The sequence below is a fragment of the Danio rerio genome, chromosome 10, assembly GCF_052040795.2.
Source record: "Danio rerio strain M-AB ecotype USA chromosome 10, GRCz13ab, whole genome shotgun sequence".
Classification (NCBI taxonomy): Eukaryota; Metazoa; Chordata; class Actinopteri; order Cypriniformes; family Danionidae; genus Danio; species Danio rerio.
The window spans coordinates 22,601,913-22,625,460 of NC_141030.1; the positions used below are offsets into that span (position 1 = coordinate 22,601,913).

Consider the following 23,548-nt stretch of genomic DNA (forward strand, 5'->3'; position numbering starts at 1 on the left):
CTGAATTGTGCTCTTGTGATGATGGTTTCTTGGAACACCAGAAAAGTACAAAGCCTCCTCTGGCCTACATTTGAAACCTTTTGTATGCAGAGTAACCAGTGGTGGAAAGAGTACTGAAAAACCAATATTTGCCCAAAAATAGTGCAAGTAGAGTAAATGTCTCTGTAAATATTACTCAAATTAGGAGTAAAAATTAGCCATTCTAAAATTTATCGAGTAGTGAGTTTACATGCAATTTGTGTGTATGTGTGTGAAAATGTAACATTCTTTTGGGCATTTAGTTATTATTTAAGCCCATTTCAGTCATAATATAGTAGACATCCATCATCTTTTCATCAGTGACATGCAGTCTAAACAGTCTTTGGGTCATTGGATGCGATTTTGGCCATGTTCTTGGACACATTTAATGCTTCCAAATGGTTGGCTGCATTTATAAAGCTGCATGTCTTGAGGTTGTTCAGTATGATGCAATTTAGTTTCTATGTGTGATTTGACTGACATGAATCACAGAACTGATATTTATACTTTAGCCAATCTCCATAGACAAGAAAAAAATAAAGTTATGACTGCAGGTTGAAGGAAAATTGTGGAGTAAAAGTACCGATTCACCACTAAAAATGTACTCAAGGGAAAGTAAAAGTACAAAGTTTTATACTTCATAAATTTAAGTTCTTAAGAAAAACTACCCAGTTACAGTAATTTAGGTATTTGTAATTTGTTATTTTACACCACTGTGAGTAACATATATGGCTTAATGTTTCTGTAAAAATAATAAGAATTAAATAAAATGCAGTGTATCTGAATGCTTCAAAGTCAAACTAAGTCAGAGTCAAAATAAGCTAGTTAAAGTTGCATATAGCGTGGGATTTGAAGATTAAAATCATATTCGTTTAGCTGAAACACATTTCTGTGGCCAATTGTCCTTTTTGACTGTTATGCAATCATAATTAGTGAAAATTACCCATCGAAAAAATCATTAAGACCAAATGGAATCCTCTTTTTGCTATCGCTTCGGTATTCACTTCTGACATAGTGAAGTTATCTTTCGCTACTGTATTGTTTTTAAATTGCTTTTAGTTACTCACCCCTGGAACTTTTTCTTTCATAGAGCATTAAAGAAGAGTTTTTTTAAAACAGTCTTATAGTGATTCATAAATTGCAAGTGAATGGCTACCAGCACTTTTTGAGAGCTAAGAAAAAATTACAAGCAAAATAAGTTTAATAGACTGTTTTTTACACCATACTTTAATTTTTGGGTGAACTATTTGTTTCACATACAGTGCTCTTTTGTGATAATCAACCATTTTTCAGTGATTTTGCTTACTTATTTAATGGTTTATTCGATGGTTTATAAGCACATTTGTGCAAAAAGTAATCTTTTGTAAGCACAGTTGCTTACTCATGCAGCAAGCTATCACATATGAGCGAATGTTTTCAGTTGATAATGCACCACATCTGTTGTTTTAGGATTTTCTTAGACTAATCACCACTGATTATTGATTTTCCTCACATTTGTTTAAGACTTTAACATTCCTTCCTTGTGAACTGAACTCAGGGATGAATAGGCCGATGTAAACCTGCAGCAGAAGAAAAGGTAGAGGGTGTCAACTGAAGCTTTGTGTGATGTGAAACAAAGAAAAGAAACAAAAGGTGTAAAGCCAGGACTTTTTTTTTGCAAAGTCAGACTTAAGGTGTGGCTGATGGGGGCAGGTGCACCACAGGAGGAGGGATAGAGTGAGCTTGGAGTAAATTTGGTTGCCTTAGGCTGTTCAGTATCTCATGTGTCCAGTCTAAAGCTCATAGTGAGACAATTCATGCAACTGGAGAAAATTCACTCAAAAATCGAATGCACATTTAGGCTTTTTTGTGTTTGATTTTCATATACTATAAAAAGATAACAGAAATCAGGTAAATAGGAAGCTAAAATCACTTTTACAATGTTGGAATTCATCACATTATAAAGAGATTTTCAGATTGCACTGACTCCCAGAAAAGAAACTTCTGATAAGAACATTTTACATGACCTTAACAAAAAACCTGTGCAAAATCTAAAAATTCTGTTTTAACATTATGAATAACATTAGAATATGAGTAAAGAAGAGATTTTTGTAGCTATTTTTTAGCAGCAAAATGATTTTATTTTTTATTAACTATAATAACTCTTATTTATTTGAATAAGTATTTAATATGTACAATTTTTACCATTACAATTAAAATCTACAACATTTGTCAACTTTTTCTTCAATATTTAATATATTTCAAAATACTTTTGTAGTTTGTTGCTTTAGGTTTGTATTTATAATTTATTCAATGATGTAATTACAAATATAAAATTGAGAAGTACATTGGAATAATATAAGATTTCTGTCACAATTTGTTTAAGTTAAACTAAACTTTTATTTTGATTTGTTGGTTTATCTTAACGGGCACATAATACAATGGTAGTTTTTTTCTGAAATAAAGCAGTAAATTACCAGTAATTCTGAGATTCATAGAGCCTAGTTATTATACAAAATACAGGGTGATACAAAAAGAATACCACAACTTAAAAAAATCTCTATTTAATTTAATAAACATGATGGAACCTTGGATAATTAATCAATGTGAAGAATAGTTAACAAAGTTTTTTTTTTCAGTAGAAACCAAGTTCAGATGTTCAATATGACCCCCTCCAGACTCGAGCGACATCAACCTGAAAGTTGTGGTATTCTTTTTGGATCACCTTGTAGATTGCAGTGAAGAGCATCACTCTGATGATTTTACTGATGTACCTTTTTACAAATAACGGACTGACAATTTTACAAATAGCCATTCACAATCTTTATCTGCTGCCATTCCTCTGCAGACACAATCTTTTCCTCTTTGTATTGGGCAGACACCTTGTTATAAAGACTCATATGTTTTTGCAATTCTGGGTGTGCCTTACACAAGCGAATGTGCTTGACAAATCACTGTTACAACTGGCTCTAAATTGTATAGTGAAAAAAGCAACAGGGACTAAGTCAATAGTAAAAAAATAAATTTAATAATGAAAGCATAACTATCAAAATATTATAAGCAGGATAGATCTGTGGTGAAAGTATGCATGGCAGTGACCCGTGAGCTCATGATCTAAACTTAAGAAGAATAAAAAGCAAGTAGAACGTCAGTTTAGCGTCTTCCTATCAACCCTCTCCACACACCAAATGCTGCACTCTTTATCCACATCATGAGCCTCGGTCGGGACTACCAATCTGCAAATCACCAAAAGCTACCTGCAAATCACAAACTAACTGTTAGGAACAACAAGACACAAAAGAGGTATTTAAGTGAACTTGTTTATTATGAACAAGCTGTGGATATTTAAATGCTTATAGAAAAATAAAGTTTCACACAAAATAAGACAACGATTTCACACACACACACATTTTTACAGTTTAACAGACATAAGGAAGACAAAGAGAATGGGACTGTGCCAAACAAAAGAAAAGAATAAAACAAAAATCAGCTAACCCATTCAACTCTTCTCCTTGAACTATAAAATTAAACAAAAAGTAAACCTTCAACGCCCGAGGCGTCGAATCTTACTTACTCTCTCGTTCCAAAGCAAAACTTACAAGTGTGGCACACATCCGTAACTTACTGTGTATAATTAAAAGAATGCTGCGTTTACCATGTAGATCACATGACAGAGCTTACCTATTCCCTCTCTTCCATCTAGAATAATACACAGATACGATGTTCACACTTCTCAAAAGTTTGAAGCAAAAACGATTAGTATTACAATGGCAAACAAAGCACACCAACAAAAGTAATCAAACAATGGTGGATCAAAGCAAAAAGGGAAGAAGCACACACAGAAAACAAATGTCAAACACAGATCAAATTCACACAATGTGCCAGCTATCCCGAACTGATGCAACGTTTCCTTATATAGTGTCCCACTGTCGTGCAACGCAATGATTGGGGCTCTTCTCAATTGCGTCATTACATGTTAGTCCATGTCCTGAATGATTGACATCCAGCACAGCCAACCTGCATGTCCCATAAATGCAAAATGAAACCAGCAATACCAAAACAACAGTCCTCACTCTGTATATTATCATATAGACTTAAAACTAACAAAAACACAGGCACTGGGATTTAAATCCACCCATAGGAAACACTTTCTTCTCTCTGTATGCACCAAACACTTTCCTATCAACACTCCGTATTTCTTAAAAAATATCATGCAGTTTTTATTGTGCTTCATGCAGATGAGTAGGCCTGACAGCCAACCTGTAGAAGAGGCACTTTTTTCCTCTCCATATGCTCCATACACATGAGTGTGCTTGACAAACCACCTGTAGGACACACTGTCTACTCTCTGTGTGCTGGGAAAATAAATTCAAAAATAAATTAGATTTGTTATAGCATTTGTGCAGTGCTGTCTGATGATTTGAAGTGTTTCTTGTATTCCTCACTTGTAGAAAAAAAAAAAATTTGCTAAAGGAATACATTTAAATTTAAACACTAAATCTAAACTCTTGGTAACTACCAGCATTCCAGCTCGAGAAGCCATTGGTCAAGTCAAACCAAGCTGCTTCCCAGTAGCCCATTGTGATGATTCCAATTTCAAAAGATAACAGTCTTGACACACAATGAACTGAAAACAGATGACGACTGCGGTCTGAAACCCGAGCTACGCTTTCCTGAGCTGAAACTGGAGAGTCCCTACCTGGGAAAACCTGCGCCAAAGGGTGACACAATGTTTCTAGGATAGAAGGTAGAGGATTGGATTTAGAATCCAGGTTTCATTGCCTCAAGTCACACAACCGCTTGAAAACACCCTTGAACTTTAAACTTTATATTTGAGTTGGAGGTGATTTGAGTGTTAGTCAAATAGACTTTATTGCTGGTTGTTTTACAAGCAAGGGTTAATTTGAATTCAGACATCGTTAAAAGGGATGGTTCACTGTCATCAGATTCTGTCACCATTTATTGTGCCTCTACTTGTTTGAGCTTTGAGCACGTTTGAGGTTTTTTATTCTGGTGAACAGAAAAAATTAATGTTTAAAAAAAGCTGGAAATGGCTGCTGGTATCCGGCATTTTTCAAAATATCTTCATTTTACATTTTTGTTCTAGGGTAAACTATTACTACAAGGCAAGAGTGGCAAAACTTTTTTTATGAAGGGCCAAAAATCAAACTTCTTGTAATTTCCTAATTTATTTAAAAATATTTTAAAATAACTAGAAAACATTACTTTATATAAAATAATACAGCATAATTCTTTTATTTATATTTTATTATTGAACTTATTACAGTAAAAACAAAAGCAATCTTATTTATAACAGAATAGAGTTACACTAGTTTTGTCTTGATTTACTCACCAATGTCATCTGCATAGTCCAATATCCATCGAGTGACACTATTTACTGTACATTTTTTTACAAATCTGTTTCATTTACAATATTTTTTTCTCTTTGATTTTTTTTTTTTTTTTGTAGCTCACTAATTAAACAAACAAACAAAAAAATTAGAAATTAGAAATGACAATCTCTTTTAAAGGCATTTGCCCCAAATCCTCTTTATCTTTCTCACTCTCCTCTCAGATTGGACAGCTTTGGGCATCACTGCTTTAAGACAAGATGTTCCAGTCAGTATTCATATTGTGTGCATTTGGGCTTGTAACAAAGTGTTTTTTTTTAGTCTAATGTTAAGAAAACATTCAGAAGCAATTTTAAGTGTTTCCTTAGTTGCACTTCATCAATTTTGTCCTGTAGATTTCAGAAGGTTTTTTAAAAGTCGTTTTCTCAAATAAGTTTTCCTCCTACACTAAACCATAAATCCTCACTTCAGTTCCACTTACAGAGACAAAACCTCAAAGTTTTATTCATTCTCAAGGTTTTCTTCTGTGAAATCAGTTCATACACGATATGCCTGATAATACAAAACCTTTTTTTATAAAACTAATTATGTTTTTGTTTCTAGCTGTTCACAGAATTTTCTGATTTATTGAGTGATGAAGAGATACTCTCAAAATCCTTTCAATTAAAAACAATCCTTGACTCTAATATAAAAAAATTGTGAAACTTGAAATTAGATTCTGCCCTGCCATTTCAGATGTTTTGTGCTAGAAATCTATACAACCCTCACAAATCTATATTTTAAATTCATATTTTTAATAGGAAGCTATAAAATGTTATTTTTGTGCATATACATAAGATTATTCAGTTCTGAAGTCAAATCTGGAGCTCATCTAACAAAACAACGATAATGGTCCAAAAACTTTTCTTGTCGGCTTAGTCCTTTTATTAATCCGGGGTCGCCACAGCGGAATGAACTGCCAACTTATCCAGCACGTTTTTACGCAGCGGATGCCCTTCCAGCCGCAACCCATCTCTGGGAAACATCCACACGCACTCATTCACACACATTCATACACTATGGACAATTTAGTCCACCCAATTCACCTGTACCGCATGTCTTTGGACTGTGGGGAAAACCGGAGCACCCGGAGCAAACCCAAGCAAATGCAGGGAGAACATGCAAACTCCTCACAGAAACGCCAACTGAGCCGAGGCTCGACCAGCGACCAAGTTAAATATTTGTATGTTATAGAAAAATATTAAATACAAATTTAAAAAATGGGAAAAAATTAGTTGACATTTTTGCAATATTTTTTATTTATTTAATTGTTTTATCTTTCAATTTCTAAGATGTTTGGTGACTAAAATATTGTATTAATAAATATATCTGTTTAATAAATCTGTTTTATTTAAATGCACCAAAATACATTGCCTATATTCACTGAGAAATGGATATGAATATTTATTTTCAAAATAATGTACTCACTTATGCAGAGCACTGTAGTCAATCAATTGGGGATTTTAAGAATTAAGAATTTTTTAATTAATGCTTATTTGTATCTTAACCAGTAATTTTTGACTTATCAGCTGTTTCTGCCCTATAAATAATTATATTTAGGTTCCTATGGCATAAATGCACTCTGACATTTGCTTCACATGACAGTATATGTTACTTCTAATGTTAGTTTCTCCTGAGATTTGACTAAGCAACGCAGCGAGCTCTTGTTTGCTTGACTGTGATCTGCTCAGTGGGAAATGAGTCGTCACTCATAAGTAAACAAGTGAGTTAAGGGTTGCGTGTGAAAACTTCAGATAAATCTGTGCTGCTCCAGGAAACAGGTGAACACAACACATGGTGATGATGGTGTGTTGCAGTATTGTATGGTTATTTAGAGATACGTTACAGTTGTGTTTTTATAAATAACATATGGGCATAAACCCACTGCTCTCTATGATTACTTTACTCACCTTTTCTAACAAAGTAATCCCCGGAAGTCAGTTTTAGTGCTCAGAGGTTGCCTTTTTAGAGCTCAGTAGCTGTATTATCTCTGTTTTTTCTGTTCTCTGGCATGTTTACTGAAGGTGCAGTAGGTCTTCAGAAACATTTTTTTGCTGTTTTTTGAAAATCTCTTCACATTCTAATAGTATTGATTAATGTAAATAATCTACATGAATTTATATGTATTTTTATATTCTGGGTAAGGCATAAGACTAAATAAAATGTTCATTCAATTAAAATTTGTTGGGCCGACAATACGCATAATTCTAATTAGCAGCCGAAGCGTTTGTTCAACAAATGTACACTACCGGTCAAAAATTTAGGGTCAGTAGGATTTTTGAATGTTTTAAAACAAGCTTTTCTTGTTCACCAAGGCTTAATTTACTTCATCAAAAATACAGTGCAAATTGTAAAATTGTGAAATGTTTTTGAACTATAAAAATAACTTTTCAAACTTGTTTATAATTCAATTTGATAATTTATTCCAGTGATTTCAAAGAGGATTTTTTTCAGATTCATTAATTCAGTCTTCAGAGTCACATGATCCTTCAGAAATCACTCTAATATGAATTATTATTATTATTATTTTTTTTTGTAATGATAAAAAAACACAGTAATGACTGTAGTAATAATTGTATTTGAAACTTCAAACAATAAGGAAGAAGTTATAAAGTCAGGTGCTATTTTGGGGTTTCTGCCTGGATTTTGCTGACCCAAATTCAAAAGCTTCCCAAATCCACATGCAGAGGTGTACATGCAAAAGTTTGGTATGATTTTAAAGAAAAAAAAACACTTGTATATGTTGCCTGTGTTATAATAAACCCCTCCAAAAAAAATACTTTTTTTTTCTTTTTTGTAAACCTAAATTTGAAAGTCTACCTTTTATTTTCTCTCCGGTCTAGGTTGCTGTAATTAATTTTGGTGGTTTCTGCACATGTCAGTAAAAAGAAAAAATAAAAATGTCTCTATTATAATCGATGCAAAAGTTATTCTATTCCAACTGATGAGAGAATTGAACCACTTATGGGGTACCAGCACAGACCTTTAAAATGTAAAGAATGTGAAAGTAAATTAAACTACAGACCTGGGAGCGGGTACGCAGGGCTTTGGAAGTTTATAAATTTAATAAATATTTAACAATTTATTTTTTATTTTAAATTTTTTTTTTTACAATTAATAAATACGGTTTATAAACTGTATACTTTTCTTAAAAAAACATAAAAGAAAAAACTTATCCCAAACTTTTGACCAGTTTATATGTTTTAGCTAATTAAAAAAAGGTTAAATAAATTTCAATAAAAAACTTAAAAGAGATAAAAAATAATGACAATGAATAACAAATGTTTTTTATTTGTTATAACTAAAAATCTGTTTTTTTTTCAGCTGTATTCAGTTGTAAAACACTGGTATTGTGTGTTATTTTAACAATGTAAAATCATTATCTTATTATTCAGTTTGAAAAAATAAAGCTTTTTATAGAACTTTTTTTTTTTTTAAAGTTCTTTATCACATGTTATTGTCTGAAATTTCAGAAGTAGGCAGTTGTCTTTACACCTCCCCTCCAAAGTTTAAATTCCCCATAAGCCCCACCCCCGAGCTGATTTAAATCCCTGTTACTACGGCAACTAAATTCAAATCCAAACCACTGGCAACAGGAGCCGTGGCAGTATTTCAGTGTCGGCTTGTGTCTGTATCTGTGTGCTCCTGTTCAAATCCCTCAGGACGCTTTCATGACCTCTGGTTTAAAAAAAAAAAAAAAAAACAGGCAGATGACGGACTGTGATGATGCTCTCAGCTGTTATCTCTGTTTCCACAGTCACTCCTCATGGGAGACCTATTAATGACTACTGTCGCTGATGATTTTCAGAAACATAGTGTTATGCCATGCATACATTCATACCTGATGGATTTTCTGTTTCAAGCTCGTTTTATGTTTCATGTGGCTCCTGTGGGTAAGGGTTTGACTGCCAGACTATTTAAAAAGAGTGTTGAGTTTGAAGAACAAACGAGTGTTTGAAAAGCTCATTTGGCTGAATGAGAGGGAGAGGGCGAGAGAGAGAGAGAGAGAGAGAGAGAGAGAGAGAGGAAGGGAGAAAAGAAGGTGGAGTGATTCAGCAAACACTGTCACTGCAGGCTTCAGTCACCAGGCAACTCATTGAATTTCATATGCTCCACTAAACACTAACGTATGACCATATGAGCTTTCACATACTTAAAAACATGCTGTACTAGACATGTGCAGTGTGTATGATTTACATTTGTATTATTATTATTATTATTTTTACATAGAAATGTAATCATGTAGCACTAATGTTTATGTGGTGTTTAAAACAAGTTACAATAAGTTTTGTTATCTAAAAGTAAAATTAGGAACTTCATTTAAAACTACTTACAATTTAAATAATTGTAATAAAATAAATATTTCTAAATAATAAATAAATATGCTAAAAATACTGATCATAAAAAAGCACTAAGCAGCACTAAACAGGACAAATTTATTATTAACAATAAAAGTCTTATATGGTTGTTTGTTTGTTTTTATAACCTTGTAAATATACATGCATTTCTATTTAAATAAATGTTTTAAAACTTTTTAAAACGTTTGTTGAATGAATGAATGAATATGCAAAAGATAAACAAATACTAAAAACGATAAAGTACTAATATTAAAAATGACCGATTTAAACACATTTACTTTGTGATTTTGTAGATTGTTGAATTATTAAAAAACATTATTATATACTTTTTACATCTCTAAGATAGACCTTCTGATATATATTTTTTTCAAAAACAAAGAATTCAGTGAAAAAGTTTTGATTTATTACACAAGTTTGATCATGTTATCTCTAAAAAGAATGTTTGTGTGTGTATTTATAGGTATTTAAAGACTCCTAATACAGCTATTTTTGTCTGTCTCTGCCTCATAAGCCAAACTTATTACATAAAATATACACAATTCTGTTTCAGACATGCCATCTGGTTTGAGGTTTACATGTGAGCTTAAGCACAAAATGGTGGAAAATATCAACTCTGTTATTGTCAACTCTGTTGTTTAAAAAGTTTAAAAATAAGTTAAACAATGATTACCAGACTATCACTATTACGCCCCAAGTCTAGGGGAAACAAAAAGGGCATAATAAACAAAGAACAAACAAATGTGTTGGGGTGGTGGATTTCCCAAACTAAACAAAACTTAAAGCAAAAGATTCCCTTCGGTCGACAACCAAACTCACACACTCAATTGAGAGTATATATGAAGATATTTATTATAGAAAAATAGGGTTTATATAAACGAGTATTTTGTCAGGGTGACCACAGGCCAAAATAATAAACAAAAGAATCTATAAAATAAATCCACTAACTTACCTATTACTATTTAATTAAACATACAAGAATCTTACCTGACTCCCTAATATAAACAAAGTCAAAAGTAATCAAATAAATAGGCAGGTCACCCCTACACGCTCAAACTCTCAAAAACTATTCAAGCATAGGATGGTCATCAATACAAAGGTGATTATTGTTGGTCGTCGGCCAAAGGAGTGAGGGAAACCCAGGAGCTCCACTCCAAACACCGAACGCAGCAGAAATGAGCTCCCCGATTCCTGCCGGAAGCTCCCTATTATACAGGCCTCGTAGACCAGCAGCCAATCAGAGCAGGGAATCACGCCGGCGTGGGAGCCTATAAGACAGCAGAAAAACAGCAAGGAGGCGGGACAAAAGAAAAAGGAGTACAATCCGCAATAATAAAAAAAATAAATAAACTTCAGTCGTAACAATCACATTTAAGTATTTTGCATTATTTTATATTAAAATATATTCAGTCTACTGTAAATTTGACATTTGCTGTATGGCATTAGTTTAAGGAAAACGAATGCTTGTAATGTACCCTCAGTTATGGAATGAGTCATAAAACTAGTTATCCGTATCCAGGTCGAGTGTCTCTTTTCGGGGGCACGTCTCTGCAGATGAGTGGTCTTCAGCTGGAGGATGAAGGCTGGTATGAGTGTCGAATCCTTCCTCTGGATCAAACTACAGAAGAAGCTGGAAGCAGCGGCAGCTGGACTCGACTGTCCGTCACAGGTGAGACTCAACATCTCCAATGAGAAAGTGTCTGTAGATTAACTTACCATTACAATGGAGGGTTTTCTCAAAATAACTTTTATGAGCCATAATTCTCCATTTCCGCAGCACTTAAAGACTTTACAGTTTTATTCATCTCTGGATTCTGATGGTTTTTACTGAGCGACCTGTTCATTCATAACATGCCTGATTATACACTACTTTTGAATTACTTCTGAATTATAGGATTTTCAAAACCCCCTCTGTAAAAACATTTGACACTAATATGTGCAAAAAAGGAACCTGACTTCATCCAGTGGTCAGATTTTTGTGCAATGTAATTACTCTTAATTTTAATATCAGCATAACATTTAAAAAGCATATAATACCATAATATAATACCATAATGCTTGCAAGGTAATCAATGAAATGTGCAAGTATGGTGATATTATTAGTACTTGTCTTACTGTATTTCCTGAGAGCATATATAAGTTTTCCAGCTGTCTGAATCAGAATTATCAAAGCACTTCTCTTGATGTCAGCCAGTGAGACAATGGCATTGTGCTCTATTCAGACCTGCAGTGAACAATGAGTGAGCACACAGGCCAGCTGCTTTTCAGCTGTCTGTCTTTATCAGACACACCTAAAAGCTTCGGGATACATTGAAGAAGACACTCCAGACCTGTGATGATACTGGGTTCGGTTTTCAGCTCATCGTTTGTTTGAGTCGCAGGACGCCAAGCAGAAACAGCATCTTGCAGGCCTGGCTAGACTCAGTGTGGCTTTCTGTAAATGAAAAACAAAAGTCATTAAGTATTAAGTAGTCAGTGCTCACGACGCCATTTAGAAACTTTCAGTTAAAAGTTTTTAAGTAGAGGCTAGATTTAAAGAAGTTCAGCTTTGGCCATTTATCATTTGATTTAAGTGAGAGTAAAGATTTTTGAAATATTACAAAACATTAACATTTCAAATAAATGTACTTTTTATTGAGATTAAAAAGGTATCGCACATTTTAACAATATCATATTGCAGCACATCTGTTTTCATAGGTGAAAATAATATTTTCTGAACAGCAAATCAACAAATTAAAATGATTTCTGAAGCATCACGTGACACTGAAAACTCAATCACAGAAATAATTACATTTTAAAATATATTTTAAAAAAAGTTCAATAATTATCATTATTTACAACAGTAGTTGACAGTATTACTGATTTTAATGTACAATATTTCTTAAAAAAACAGTCTTGTAAACATGAGACATTTAAATAAATAAAAATGAAATAAAATAATAATAAAATCTGATCGATTGTAAAAAATATAGGTATACAGTTGAAATTATTATTCTTTTTCAAATATTTCCCAAGTGCTGTTTAAAGAAGAATTTTTTTTCAACATATTTTGTAATGCCAGTTTTACTTTCTAATGACTCATTTCTTTTGCTATGATGACAGTACATAATATTTTATTCGCAAGATATTAGTGTTCAGCTTGAAGTGCAATTTAAAGACTTAGCTAAGTTAACTAGACTAACTTGCCAATTTCAGTGAATTAGTCAATTCAGTAGACAACAATGTTTGTTCTGTAAATGATAAAATATATATATATATTTCTCAAAAAGGCTAATAATTTTGACCATAAAATTAATTTAAAAGATAAAAGATATTTTTTTCTAGAAAAGATAAATATATAAGAAAAAAATATAGTAGGAAATATTTCACAGGAGGCCTAATATTTTGTCTTCAACTATACATCCTACACAACCTGACACCTTCTTACATTTCTGTTTGTTGTTTGTGAAGCTCTTTGAGTTGCATGGATGTAGGATTTTAATAAAGTGTGTTTTATTTTGCTATACAAAATAAAATGTATTAATATTGTCATTATTATTATTATATGTAATGTCATTTAAAATAAGAGATAATCAACCCATGCCTCCTGCTGAAAAATAGCTGATGGGATCTATTGTTATTGCTGGAAACTGTTCTTGCTTTGAGAGATAATAACATTTTTCTGTGCTTGTAGCTCCTCCAGTGCTGACAGAAACCTCTCCTCCTGAGGTGGAAGTGTTTGTTGGTAGATCATTAACCCTGAAGTGTGCAGCGCAGGGAAATCCACGGCCTACAATCACCTGGTCCAAAGACGGAGCACCAATAAAACCTCAACACAAAGTAAAGGTCAGAATGAAGTACGAAATACTGAACAGCTGCTATTGCCCTTCTTGTCCTCTTGTATTTCCTGTTGGAAGTTGGGTGTGACACATTAAAAGAGCTTGTTCTGTTTTTAAAGAGCCAAATACATATTAGTGCAGTGTTTGATGGTACAAACATAAATGAAACCCCTAAAAACAATATCAGCATTTTTCATTAATTTTCCTACTAAAGAAACATGAATGAAAAATTAAGAAAGATCAATGTAAACATACAATAAAAACATAGTTTAAAATAAAAAATACATTAAAATAACATATTTAATTAAAAATGATAACATTTACAATAGTATCTAACTACATTTACAAAAATACTTAGATTTTTTTTTTGTTGTTGTTGTAATATGTTGTTTTGTCAACTTTTTCCACTTATGCTTTCACTTTTATACCCACTTTATCTTAAAAGCTATCAGATTTCATAACAACAAACCATTTTGATTGAACTGACTTCAAATCAGATTACAAATGGAGTGGAGGATCAGGTCTAAAACATGCTTATCCTTCACTTTCCCCCTACAGTCTTCCACTCACTTCACTTCTCTCATTTTAACCCCTGTAGATGGTCAATGGAAGTGTGTCTTTCCATGCGGTGAGCAGAGAAGCAGCAGGCCAGTATCAGTGTTACACTTCCAACTCTGAAGGAAACGCCACTCATGTCACACGACTCAAAATCATCGGTAAGCCAGCATCCAATCTGCCAATTTGACGAGACAAAATCCATTTACTCCGCTTGTTCCAAACCTGTTTGAGTTCCTTGCTTCTGTTGAAAACAAATGAAGACATTTTGAAGAATGTTGTAAAGCGATCGACACTGTCTATCCAAAGACAATTGGAAGAAACCGATAGCCATTGACATACGTACTATTGATACTAAATATTAGAGAAGTCCTAATATTTAGTGTCCATTGTATGGATGTCAATGGCTACCAGTTTCTTCAAATGATCTTTTTTGTTCAATAGTAAAATGAACTCAAATCTTTGGAACCACTTGATGTTGACTAAGAGTAGTACTGTAAGTACATTTTTGTAGTCAAATTATCTTGGTAACCCTTTATTTTGATGGTCCATTTGAGTATTAGTAGACTGTCTGCTTAATATATGTTGATATTGCTGCTAAACAGACATTTAACTGACTATAAGAAACTTTGCAAGTATATGTAAACTTACACTAACCCTAACTCTAACCCCAACCTAACAGTCTACTTATAATCCAATGAGAATTAGTTGGCATGTAGATGCAATATAACTTAAATTCAACAAACGGATCATCAAAATAAAATGTGACCATTATCTCTTTGAGCGATTGTTAATTATTGGAAAAGTTTTGTATAAAACCCAGAAGTCTTGCTCATGAATATTAATTAAGTGGCATCAGTAATAAGATATGTGAGATTACAGTTTTGTGTACGACTGCCATGCAACTCAAGTGTTGGTTTTGGTCTTAAAATATCATTATTGGCCAAAAAAGAGGGATGGTTACAATTTTGGCTCATACTTTTATGCCAAATGTCAACTAAAAGGTTTTCTGAATGAATGGCTCCCTCTAGTGGTGTATTTTTACGTTTGCAAGCGCCCTTTCGTCACACAGGTCTGTTGCTGAAACACAGACAGTATTGTCCACAAGTCAAAAGTATTAGGTTTAACTCCTCTAAGAATTAAACGGATTAAACAGACGTAAAAACTTATGGTAGCCTATGTTGTGAACGTCTTGTAATATAGTGTAATGTGTATTTATACTTATGATGTTCTTCAATTGTTAAAAGTATATTAACATAATAGCATATATAATAAGATTACTAAAATAAAAGACCCCTTAAATGTGCATAAAAACATTTCTTAATACACTTATGGGTAAGTCCACATGTGTGCGCAGAAATCCGCAGATTTTTAGCCCCTCGTTGAGTCTCTGAAGTTACATGTGTAAATGTGTGTAAATATATATTTATTCAGTTTTTAAGTTGATTTCACTAATATTATTGTGATATAATAATAGTAATATTAAAATGTTCATATGCATTATTTACAATACAGTTTGTAAAGTAATATTTTCTGTCTTTTAGAAGATATATTATGGGAAGGTAAAATTCCTGGGGGTGCTTGACTTGGTCTCTTCATACTACCTGCAGTCTTGCAAAGAAAGCGCACCAGCGACTGCACTTTCTGAGAGGGTTAAAAGAGCACACCTCAGCCCATCAATCCTGATTTTTTTTTCAGAGAAGCTGTTGAGAGTGTTCTCACTAATGGCATCTCTCTTTGGTATGAGAATAGCAGTGTATTTGACAAGAACACCATTAAGAAGATAGTAAAGTCAGCTGAAAGGGCCGTTAGAGTCAAAATGAAATCTATCGAGGAATTGTATCAACAACGTTGTCTGTCTAGGGCAAATAGCATTTTAAGGGATCCAACCCACCCTGGCCATAGTTTGCTCATCCTCATGCCATCAGGCAGGCTTTACAGAAGCCTGAGGAGCAAATCAGTGAGGTTTGGTGATAATTTTTATCCTGTCACTAAAAGACTTTTGTATAATACCGTATCTTAAATACTATTGAATAGCTAGTATGTAATAATATATCAATAAATAGTTCAACTAGCACAAAATATTATTATTATTATTATTATTATTATTACTACTACTGCATTATAACAAACTGTGCAATAGTTATTTGAGTATTAATTTATTTTCTTCTATGATTTTTAAAAAATTGGGTCATATTTGTATATATTTATGAAATTATAAAAGCTTATTTATTATGTTAGGTTTTTTATTGTTTGATGTTTTTATGTTCTTGTTGGGTCTGATGCAACATAGTTTCATTCTGCTTTACAATTTATTGTGATGTTTTGAATGACAAAAATAAAGGAAACTGAACTGGTTATAGGAGAGACTTGCTTTGTTTACCAAATAAGTGGATTTAATTGAATTTGCATTGTAAACATTAAATAAGAGTTAAAATGTATTGTTTTTTATTTCATAAATTAAGTTTTTAGTTATGATACTTCTAAAATCATTCCGCATAAATCCACAGTCTCAGCAGAAATAGCAAAAAAAAAAAAAAATGTTCTCAGATTCTGTCTGGCCCTACTTATGGGTTCATTTTAAAATGTGCAGTTTTTAGTCATGTAAAAAAAAAATTCTTTAACAATTACAATTAAGTAATTTTGTTTTTATTCTATTTTGTCTGGCTTTGAACAGGCTGCAATTTTGCACACACATGTAAAGTGTGATTGATATAATTTTTTCTTTAAATGTACTAAACCACACTTTTATTTTGTAAAAATATCCCATTAAATAAAGATGATATTAAAGTGTGTTTTAGCTAAAGCTTAAACTTTTCACTACGAGCATTTTTCTGTAGACTTTTGAAAGGTTTATCCAGAAGTGCTTGTGTTGAACTCCTCTCAGAAAAAGATTCAAATTAAAATGGTACTTGTTTCATTTGTATTTGGAATATTTCACTCAGTAAGTGCTTAATGAACGATTGTTTTTTGTGTGTGTGAATAAACCAATCCAATTAAAATAGACATGCTGTATTTCACTTGTTTTGCTTGCAGCTTATACAGTAATTAGCCTGGGCAAATTCTGACTTATTTTGCCAGCAGGAGTCACATATATTACTTCCATAATAAGGAAATAAGTTTGCTAAAGTTTACAGTTTTTTAACAAAGAAAATCAAGTTAAAAGTGAAATGAATCAAGTGATATTGTTATTAATATTATTATATAAACAACAGGTCCACCAGTGATCATAATTCCTCCATCGGACACTGTCCTCAACATGTCCCAGGATGCCAAGCTGAAGTGCCAGGCTGAAGCAGATCCACCAAACATGACCTACGTATGGCAAAGACAAGGAGTAGATATTTATCACATTGAGTGAGTTCTGTTATTAAACTGTTCAATATTTGTAGAAGCTGTCAGATTATGTATTATTAATAAGTGTTTGTCTTTGTTTTAGTTCTCTAAAGTCACGTATTAAGGTCATAGTGGACGGTACACTTCTCATATCCCGTTTGGCCCCAGAGGATTCTGGGAACTACACCTGCATGCCCACTAATGGACTTCCAGTCTCCCCTTCCGCCTCTGCCGTACTCACTGTGCAGCGTAAGTGTGTCTTACATTCAGTCAATTATTTTCCTTCGGCTTGGTTCCTTATTTATAAGGGGTCGCCACAGAGGAATGAACCGCCAACTATTCCAGCATATGTTTTATGCGGGGAATGCCCTTCCAGCCACAACCCAGTACTGAGAAACACCCATACACTTATTCACACACGCACTCATACACTATGGCCAATTTAGTTTATTCAATTACATTTAGTTTGTCTTTAGACTGTGGGGGAAACCGGAGCTCCGTAAGGAAACCCACACAAACACAGGGAGAACATAAAAACTCATAGAAATTCTAACTGGCCCAGCTGGGACTTGAACCAGCGACCTTCTTGCTGTAAGGTGACATTTCTAATCATTGAACCACCGTGTGTCGCATATCATGGTGCAAAATCAGATTGAATTTGGGTTTGCCCTCACTAGGTTTCAAGTTACAAACTTAATCAAGTTTTTATGGTTTAGGCACGAGTACATGAGATTTAATATTTAGCACAAACAGGTTATATTATCAAATATTAATTTCTATTTTGCAAGCTTCCTTTCACATACCATGTGTGCAACATTTTATGCAAAATAAAAGTTTCTTATGAACATAAATGTTTAAATTAGAGTAGAAAATGGCAAATCCACATCCATGTGCATCTCAGCATTTTAAGCTAGTTGGATTTCAAATGGAATGCCAAAAAAATTGTCCACATATTGCACATATTTGTCCAAAGTACTTCTCATACTGTATGTCAAATGCTTTTCTTATAAATTGATATTTTGTTATTAACCTTATTATAATTAATCATTCGTTTGGATCTAGAACATTTGAAAAAAGCAAATAATACATGCTTATATTTCTTTATTTAGACACTTTTTATTTTACTTTTTATTTTTTTATTTTATTTAGTTGAGATACAGAAAAAACATTTAAAAGGTTACAAAATATTTAATCTTCAAATATTCTTATGCAGCAAATCAGCATATATGTTTCGAAGGATCACGTGACCATTAAGAGAGAGTTATCATGCTTAAAAAATGTACTTTTCTTCATCAACTGTAAATAACATTTTAGAAATGTAATAAATGTACACAATATTACTCTTTTTACTAAATTTTTGATCAAATAAATGCAACAAAGAGACATTCAAAATTGAGTATTGGTTGACCGTGCGACGCAGTGGCGGAGTAGTGCTGTCACCTCACAGCAAGAAGGTTGCTGGTCCGAGCCTCGGCTGGGTCAGTAGGCGTTTCTGTGAAGATTTTTTCAACACATTTCTAAGCATAATAGTTTTAATAACTCATGTCCAATAACTAATTTATTTTATCTTTGCCATGATGACAGTAAATAATATTTTACTAGATATTTCAAGATAAAACACTTGAACCGGTGATCATAATTCCTCCATCGTACACTGTCCTCAACATGCTTGTGTTGTCACAGCTTAAAGTGACATTTAAAGGCTTAACTGGGTTAATTGGGTTAACTAGGCAGGTTAGAGTAATTAGGCATTTATTGTATAGAGATGGTTTGTTTTGTAGACTATCGGAAAAAATAAATAGCTTAAAGAGGCTGATAATTTTGACCTTAAAATGTGTAAAAAAAAAAAAAAAACTGCCTTTATTCTAGCTGGAATGAAACAAATAAGACTTACTCCAGAAGAAAAAATATTATCAGACATACTGTGAAAATTTCCTTGCTCTGTTAAACATAATTTGGGAAAGATTTAAGAAGGAAAGGAATTCAAAGGGAGGCTAATAGTTCTGACTTCAACTGTATATCACCACCATTACATATTGTAGCATTGTACAGTAATTGATACAATATTGAAATGTCAAGGTAATTTCAAAAGGTTATTTACTCAACATATAACACATTATTTTAGTACTTTTGTGGCTTTTTGTAGCAGAAAAACTGACGAGTAGAAACTGTTTCATAACATATTTGCTGTCTGTGGGTCAGCAACAGTGCAAGAGAAGATCTAATTGTCTGCATTGATCGTACTTGTCAAAGTTTATTTGACACAGCTGAATCGTTGCCATTTAGAAATAAGATTGTGTGGGTGTTTTGAATTTATTATACTTTATTTTTACCGTAACTTGTGCAACTATGCACTTATGACCCCTATACCATGTTTTCATTTGACAGACCCGGCACAGGTGATTCAGATGCCCAAACTGACCTTCCTCCCCACTGGCATGAGGGGTGCGATTGTGTGCCCTGTCCGAGCTGAACCTCCATTATCACATATCGACTGGATCAAAGACGGCAAACCACTTGATTTAGGCATGGTGAGAAACGATTGCTTTTCTCAATAGCTATACAAAGGACTTTTTGAACTTGTACATTTCTATAAGTACAGCGCTACTTCTAAGTGCTTTCCTGAGTTCTTGACATATTGATTTTGATTGGGTGATGTCATGCTGTGCACCACTTATAGCCCTCTTCTGATGATGAACCTAACATCTCTGCGAAGTGCATTATTTCAGAATCGACTCTGAATAACTGTCAAACTCTTTCAACAGTATCCTGGATGGACGCTGGCTTCAGACGGCTCTATTGTCATTGCGACAGTCAATGATGATGCTGCTGGTGTTTACATATGCACTCCATACAATAGCTTTGGGACAACGGGACAGTCTGAGCCCACCACTGTTATACTGCAGGTGTGTTTAAACAGTGTTGTTGTTATTATAATTCCTTTACAGATCACTTTCAAATTATTAGCTACTGTGAATTTAATGGATTAAATGGATTAAGGACATTTTCACAGTATTTGCTAGTATTTTTTCTTCGGGAAAAAAGTCTTATTTGTATTGTTTTGGGTTCAATAAAAGCAGTTAAAAATGTAAAACAATTTTAAGGTCAACATTATTACCCCCTTAAGCAATGTTGGATTTCGATTGTCTAAAGAACAAACCATTGTTATAAAATGTCTTGCCTAATTACCCTAACCTGCCCAATTAACCCAATTAAAGGGTCACGAAACACCAAAGCTCATTTTTTGAGATGTTGACAGTCATATATATGTCCCACGGTGTCTAAAACAGTGTTTCTCAACCCACTACCCAGAGGACCACCAACACTGCATGTTTTGGATGTCTCCTTTGTCTGTCACACCCATTACAGGTCTTTCAGTCTCTGCTAATGAGCTGATGATCTGAATCAGGTGGATGGGTGGGGGGCTCCTCATGGCTCTTCGATCTCGTTAAGCCTTTAAAGGTCACTTTATGCTGAATACTAGTATTTTGAAAAATATCTAGTAAATATTATGTAGTCAACATGGCAAAAATAAATCAGCTGTTAGATATTAGTTATTAAAACTATCATTTTAAAAAGGAATAGGGGAAAAAATAAAAGAATTTCAATTTAACAGGCGTACTACTGACTACTAATTCCGACTTCAACTGTATATACATTATAATTCACTCTATGCTATTGTTGTTTATTGGTTAAAGAGAATTATTAAGTATTCTATGTGACTTAGATCTCCAGCAGTTATTAAATAAAACATGCATCCCGCTGAAGGACATTTTATTTTGTTTGTGCTTCAGCTCCGCATGCATAAATGTGCATTGATGTACACATTGAACTTTATAAATAAGGTGTTATTTGAGAGTTTATGTCTTATGCTGTTGTTTGGAGCAACTGGAAATATTAAGGTCATACAAAAGTTTACACTAAAGTTAATCTCGACTTTAAAATGGTCATGAACTGAGATTTCATTGATGTTTTGACATATAGGGGGTCAAATTCAATGCTAGTTCTTTGTTCATGAATATGACAAGAAACAGTTTTGTGAATGATGACAATGTATTGCTTGAGTTTTAAAATATTAATGCTTTCTGGTGACCTTATTCTTCACGTACTTCACCATTTGAAGCTTTTTGGCTTGAGACTTCCAGTCTCTATAATAAATTTAATAAAACAAATATAATGGATATAATAAATAATACTGCTAATAATAATAACATTATACAAAAGCAAATTGAATAAACTGAAAAAGCCTCCCGAGATGAAGAAATTGAAGCAGTGGTTTTTAAATCTTCATGTAAGCTAGAAATTAATATGTTTTGTAATATTTTAATAATTTATATTTATATCCTGTATATATCCTTATTATATATATATATATTTTACTATTTATACTATTATACTATTAGTATAATTTATACTATTTACTGTTTCTCAAAATAGCAATGCGCCAAAACATGCCTGCTTTTTTAGACCAGAACAACTATGGGCGCACATTTGAGCGCAAATGCATTTGCTACTTAAACAGCGTGGCGCAACACCTCAAAATGTCCCTTGCACCGAGCTAAAAGTAGCAAAAGAGTATGGTGCCACGCCTTGCGCCACATTGCGCCGGGTGATAGGGCCCTTAATGTTGAAAACTGATATATTTTTTTCTTATTACATTATTCTACTTTTTATATATAGTCATGAACACACTTGTTAGTAGAGCAAATAGTTAGACTGTTTTCTGCTGTTTATTATTCTATGTAGGGCTGCACGATATTGGAACAAATTTGACATTGCAGTATTCTGTTTTATATTTTGATATGAAGATAATTTCACTAGATGATTTAAATAGCTTTATTTGGAAAGATTTCGTAAATTTAGACATGGAGGATCAAGTATTTTTCTATACAATGCCTTTACATAAAGTTTAATAAATTACAAGCAAATAAAAATATGACAGAGGAAAAAGAAAAGTTAAATAAACAGTGCCTTTTGTGGAGTCTAACAGTATTCAAATACATAAATTGATCGATTAAATGTAAAATAACATGGTCATCATTGTATAAATAATTTTTATTATTAAATAATCAATGTACCATGCATCTGGAAAGCATTAGCGCTTCACTTTTTCCATATTTTTTAATGTTACAGCCTTAGCCTTATTCCGAAATGGATTAAATCAATTAATTTACACTCATTAATGAATTTAAATTTTCACTCAGAAGGAGGTTTTTATTCAGGATGTCTCATCTTCATCTTTCCCTCTATACTGACTATTCTTCCAGTTCCGGCTGCTGAAAAAACATCCCCACAGCAGGCTGCTGCCACCACCATGCTTCACTGTAGGGATGATATTGGCCTGGTGATGAGCGGTGCCTGGTTTTGTCCAAACGTAACGCCTGGCATTCATTGCAAAGAGTTCAATTTTAGTCTCATCAGAACAGAGAATTCTGTTTCTTATCGTCTGAGAGTCTTTCAGATGTCTCTTGGCAAATTCCAGGCAGGTTGCTATGTGCCCTTTACTGAGAAGTGGCTTCTGTCTGGCCACTCTACCAAACAGGCCTGATTGGTGGATTGCTGCACAGATGGTTGTCCTTCTGTAAGGTTCTCCTCTTTCCACAGAAGAACAGACAGAGTGACTATCGGGTTATTGATCACCTCCCCGACTAAGGCCCTTCTCCCCCAATCAGCTTAGATTGGAACTTTCAGAGCAGCAGAACTTTATAACATTCCCCAGCCTTGTGCCTCGAGACAATCCTGTCTCGGAGGTCTACAGAAAATTCCTTTGGATAGTGCTTTGACATGCACTGTCAACCCTGGGACCTTATATAGACAGCTATATGCTTTTTCAAATAACGTCCTATCAACTGAATTTATCACAGGTGAACTCCAATTACGCTGCTGAAACATCTCAAGAATAATCAGTGAAAACGGAATGTTCCTGAGCTCAATTTAGAGATTTACAGCAATACTTATGTACATGTGATTTTTCATGTTTTTTATTTGTGATAAGTTTGCAACAGTTTCAAAAAATCTTTTTTCGCATTGTCATTATGAGGTATTGTGTGTAGAATTTTGAGGAAATAAATGCATTTAATTCATTTTGGAAAAAAGC

At 33.4% G+C, this 23,548-nt stretch overlaps 1 protein-coding gene across 4 annotated transcripts in view; it reads left to right on the forward strand.

Moving 5' to 3' along the window:
• The window catches only part of igsf9a (immunoglobulin superfamily, member 9a), a 73,927-nt gene that overhangs the window by 35,447 nt on the left and 14,932 nt on the right, over positions 1-23,548 (forward strand). For all 4 annotated transcript variants that reach the window (XM_087270440.1, XM_087270442.1, XM_087270439.1 and 1 more), the window contains exons 4-10: positions 11,262-11,411; positions 13,416-13,567; positions 14,159-14,276; positions 17,331-17,472; positions 17,555-17,700; positions 19,840-19,982; positions 20,217-20,357. In XM_087270440.1, coding sequence (XP_087126566.1) covers positions 11,262-11,411; positions 13,416-13,567; positions 14,159-14,276; positions 17,331-17,472; positions 17,555-17,700; positions 19,840-19,982; positions 20,217-20,357 — 992 coding nt within the window. The remainder of the gene's footprint in view (positions 1-11,261; positions 11,412-13,415; positions 13,568-14,158; positions 14,277-17,330; positions 17,473-17,554; positions 17,701-19,839; positions 19,983-20,216; positions 20,358-23,548) is intronic.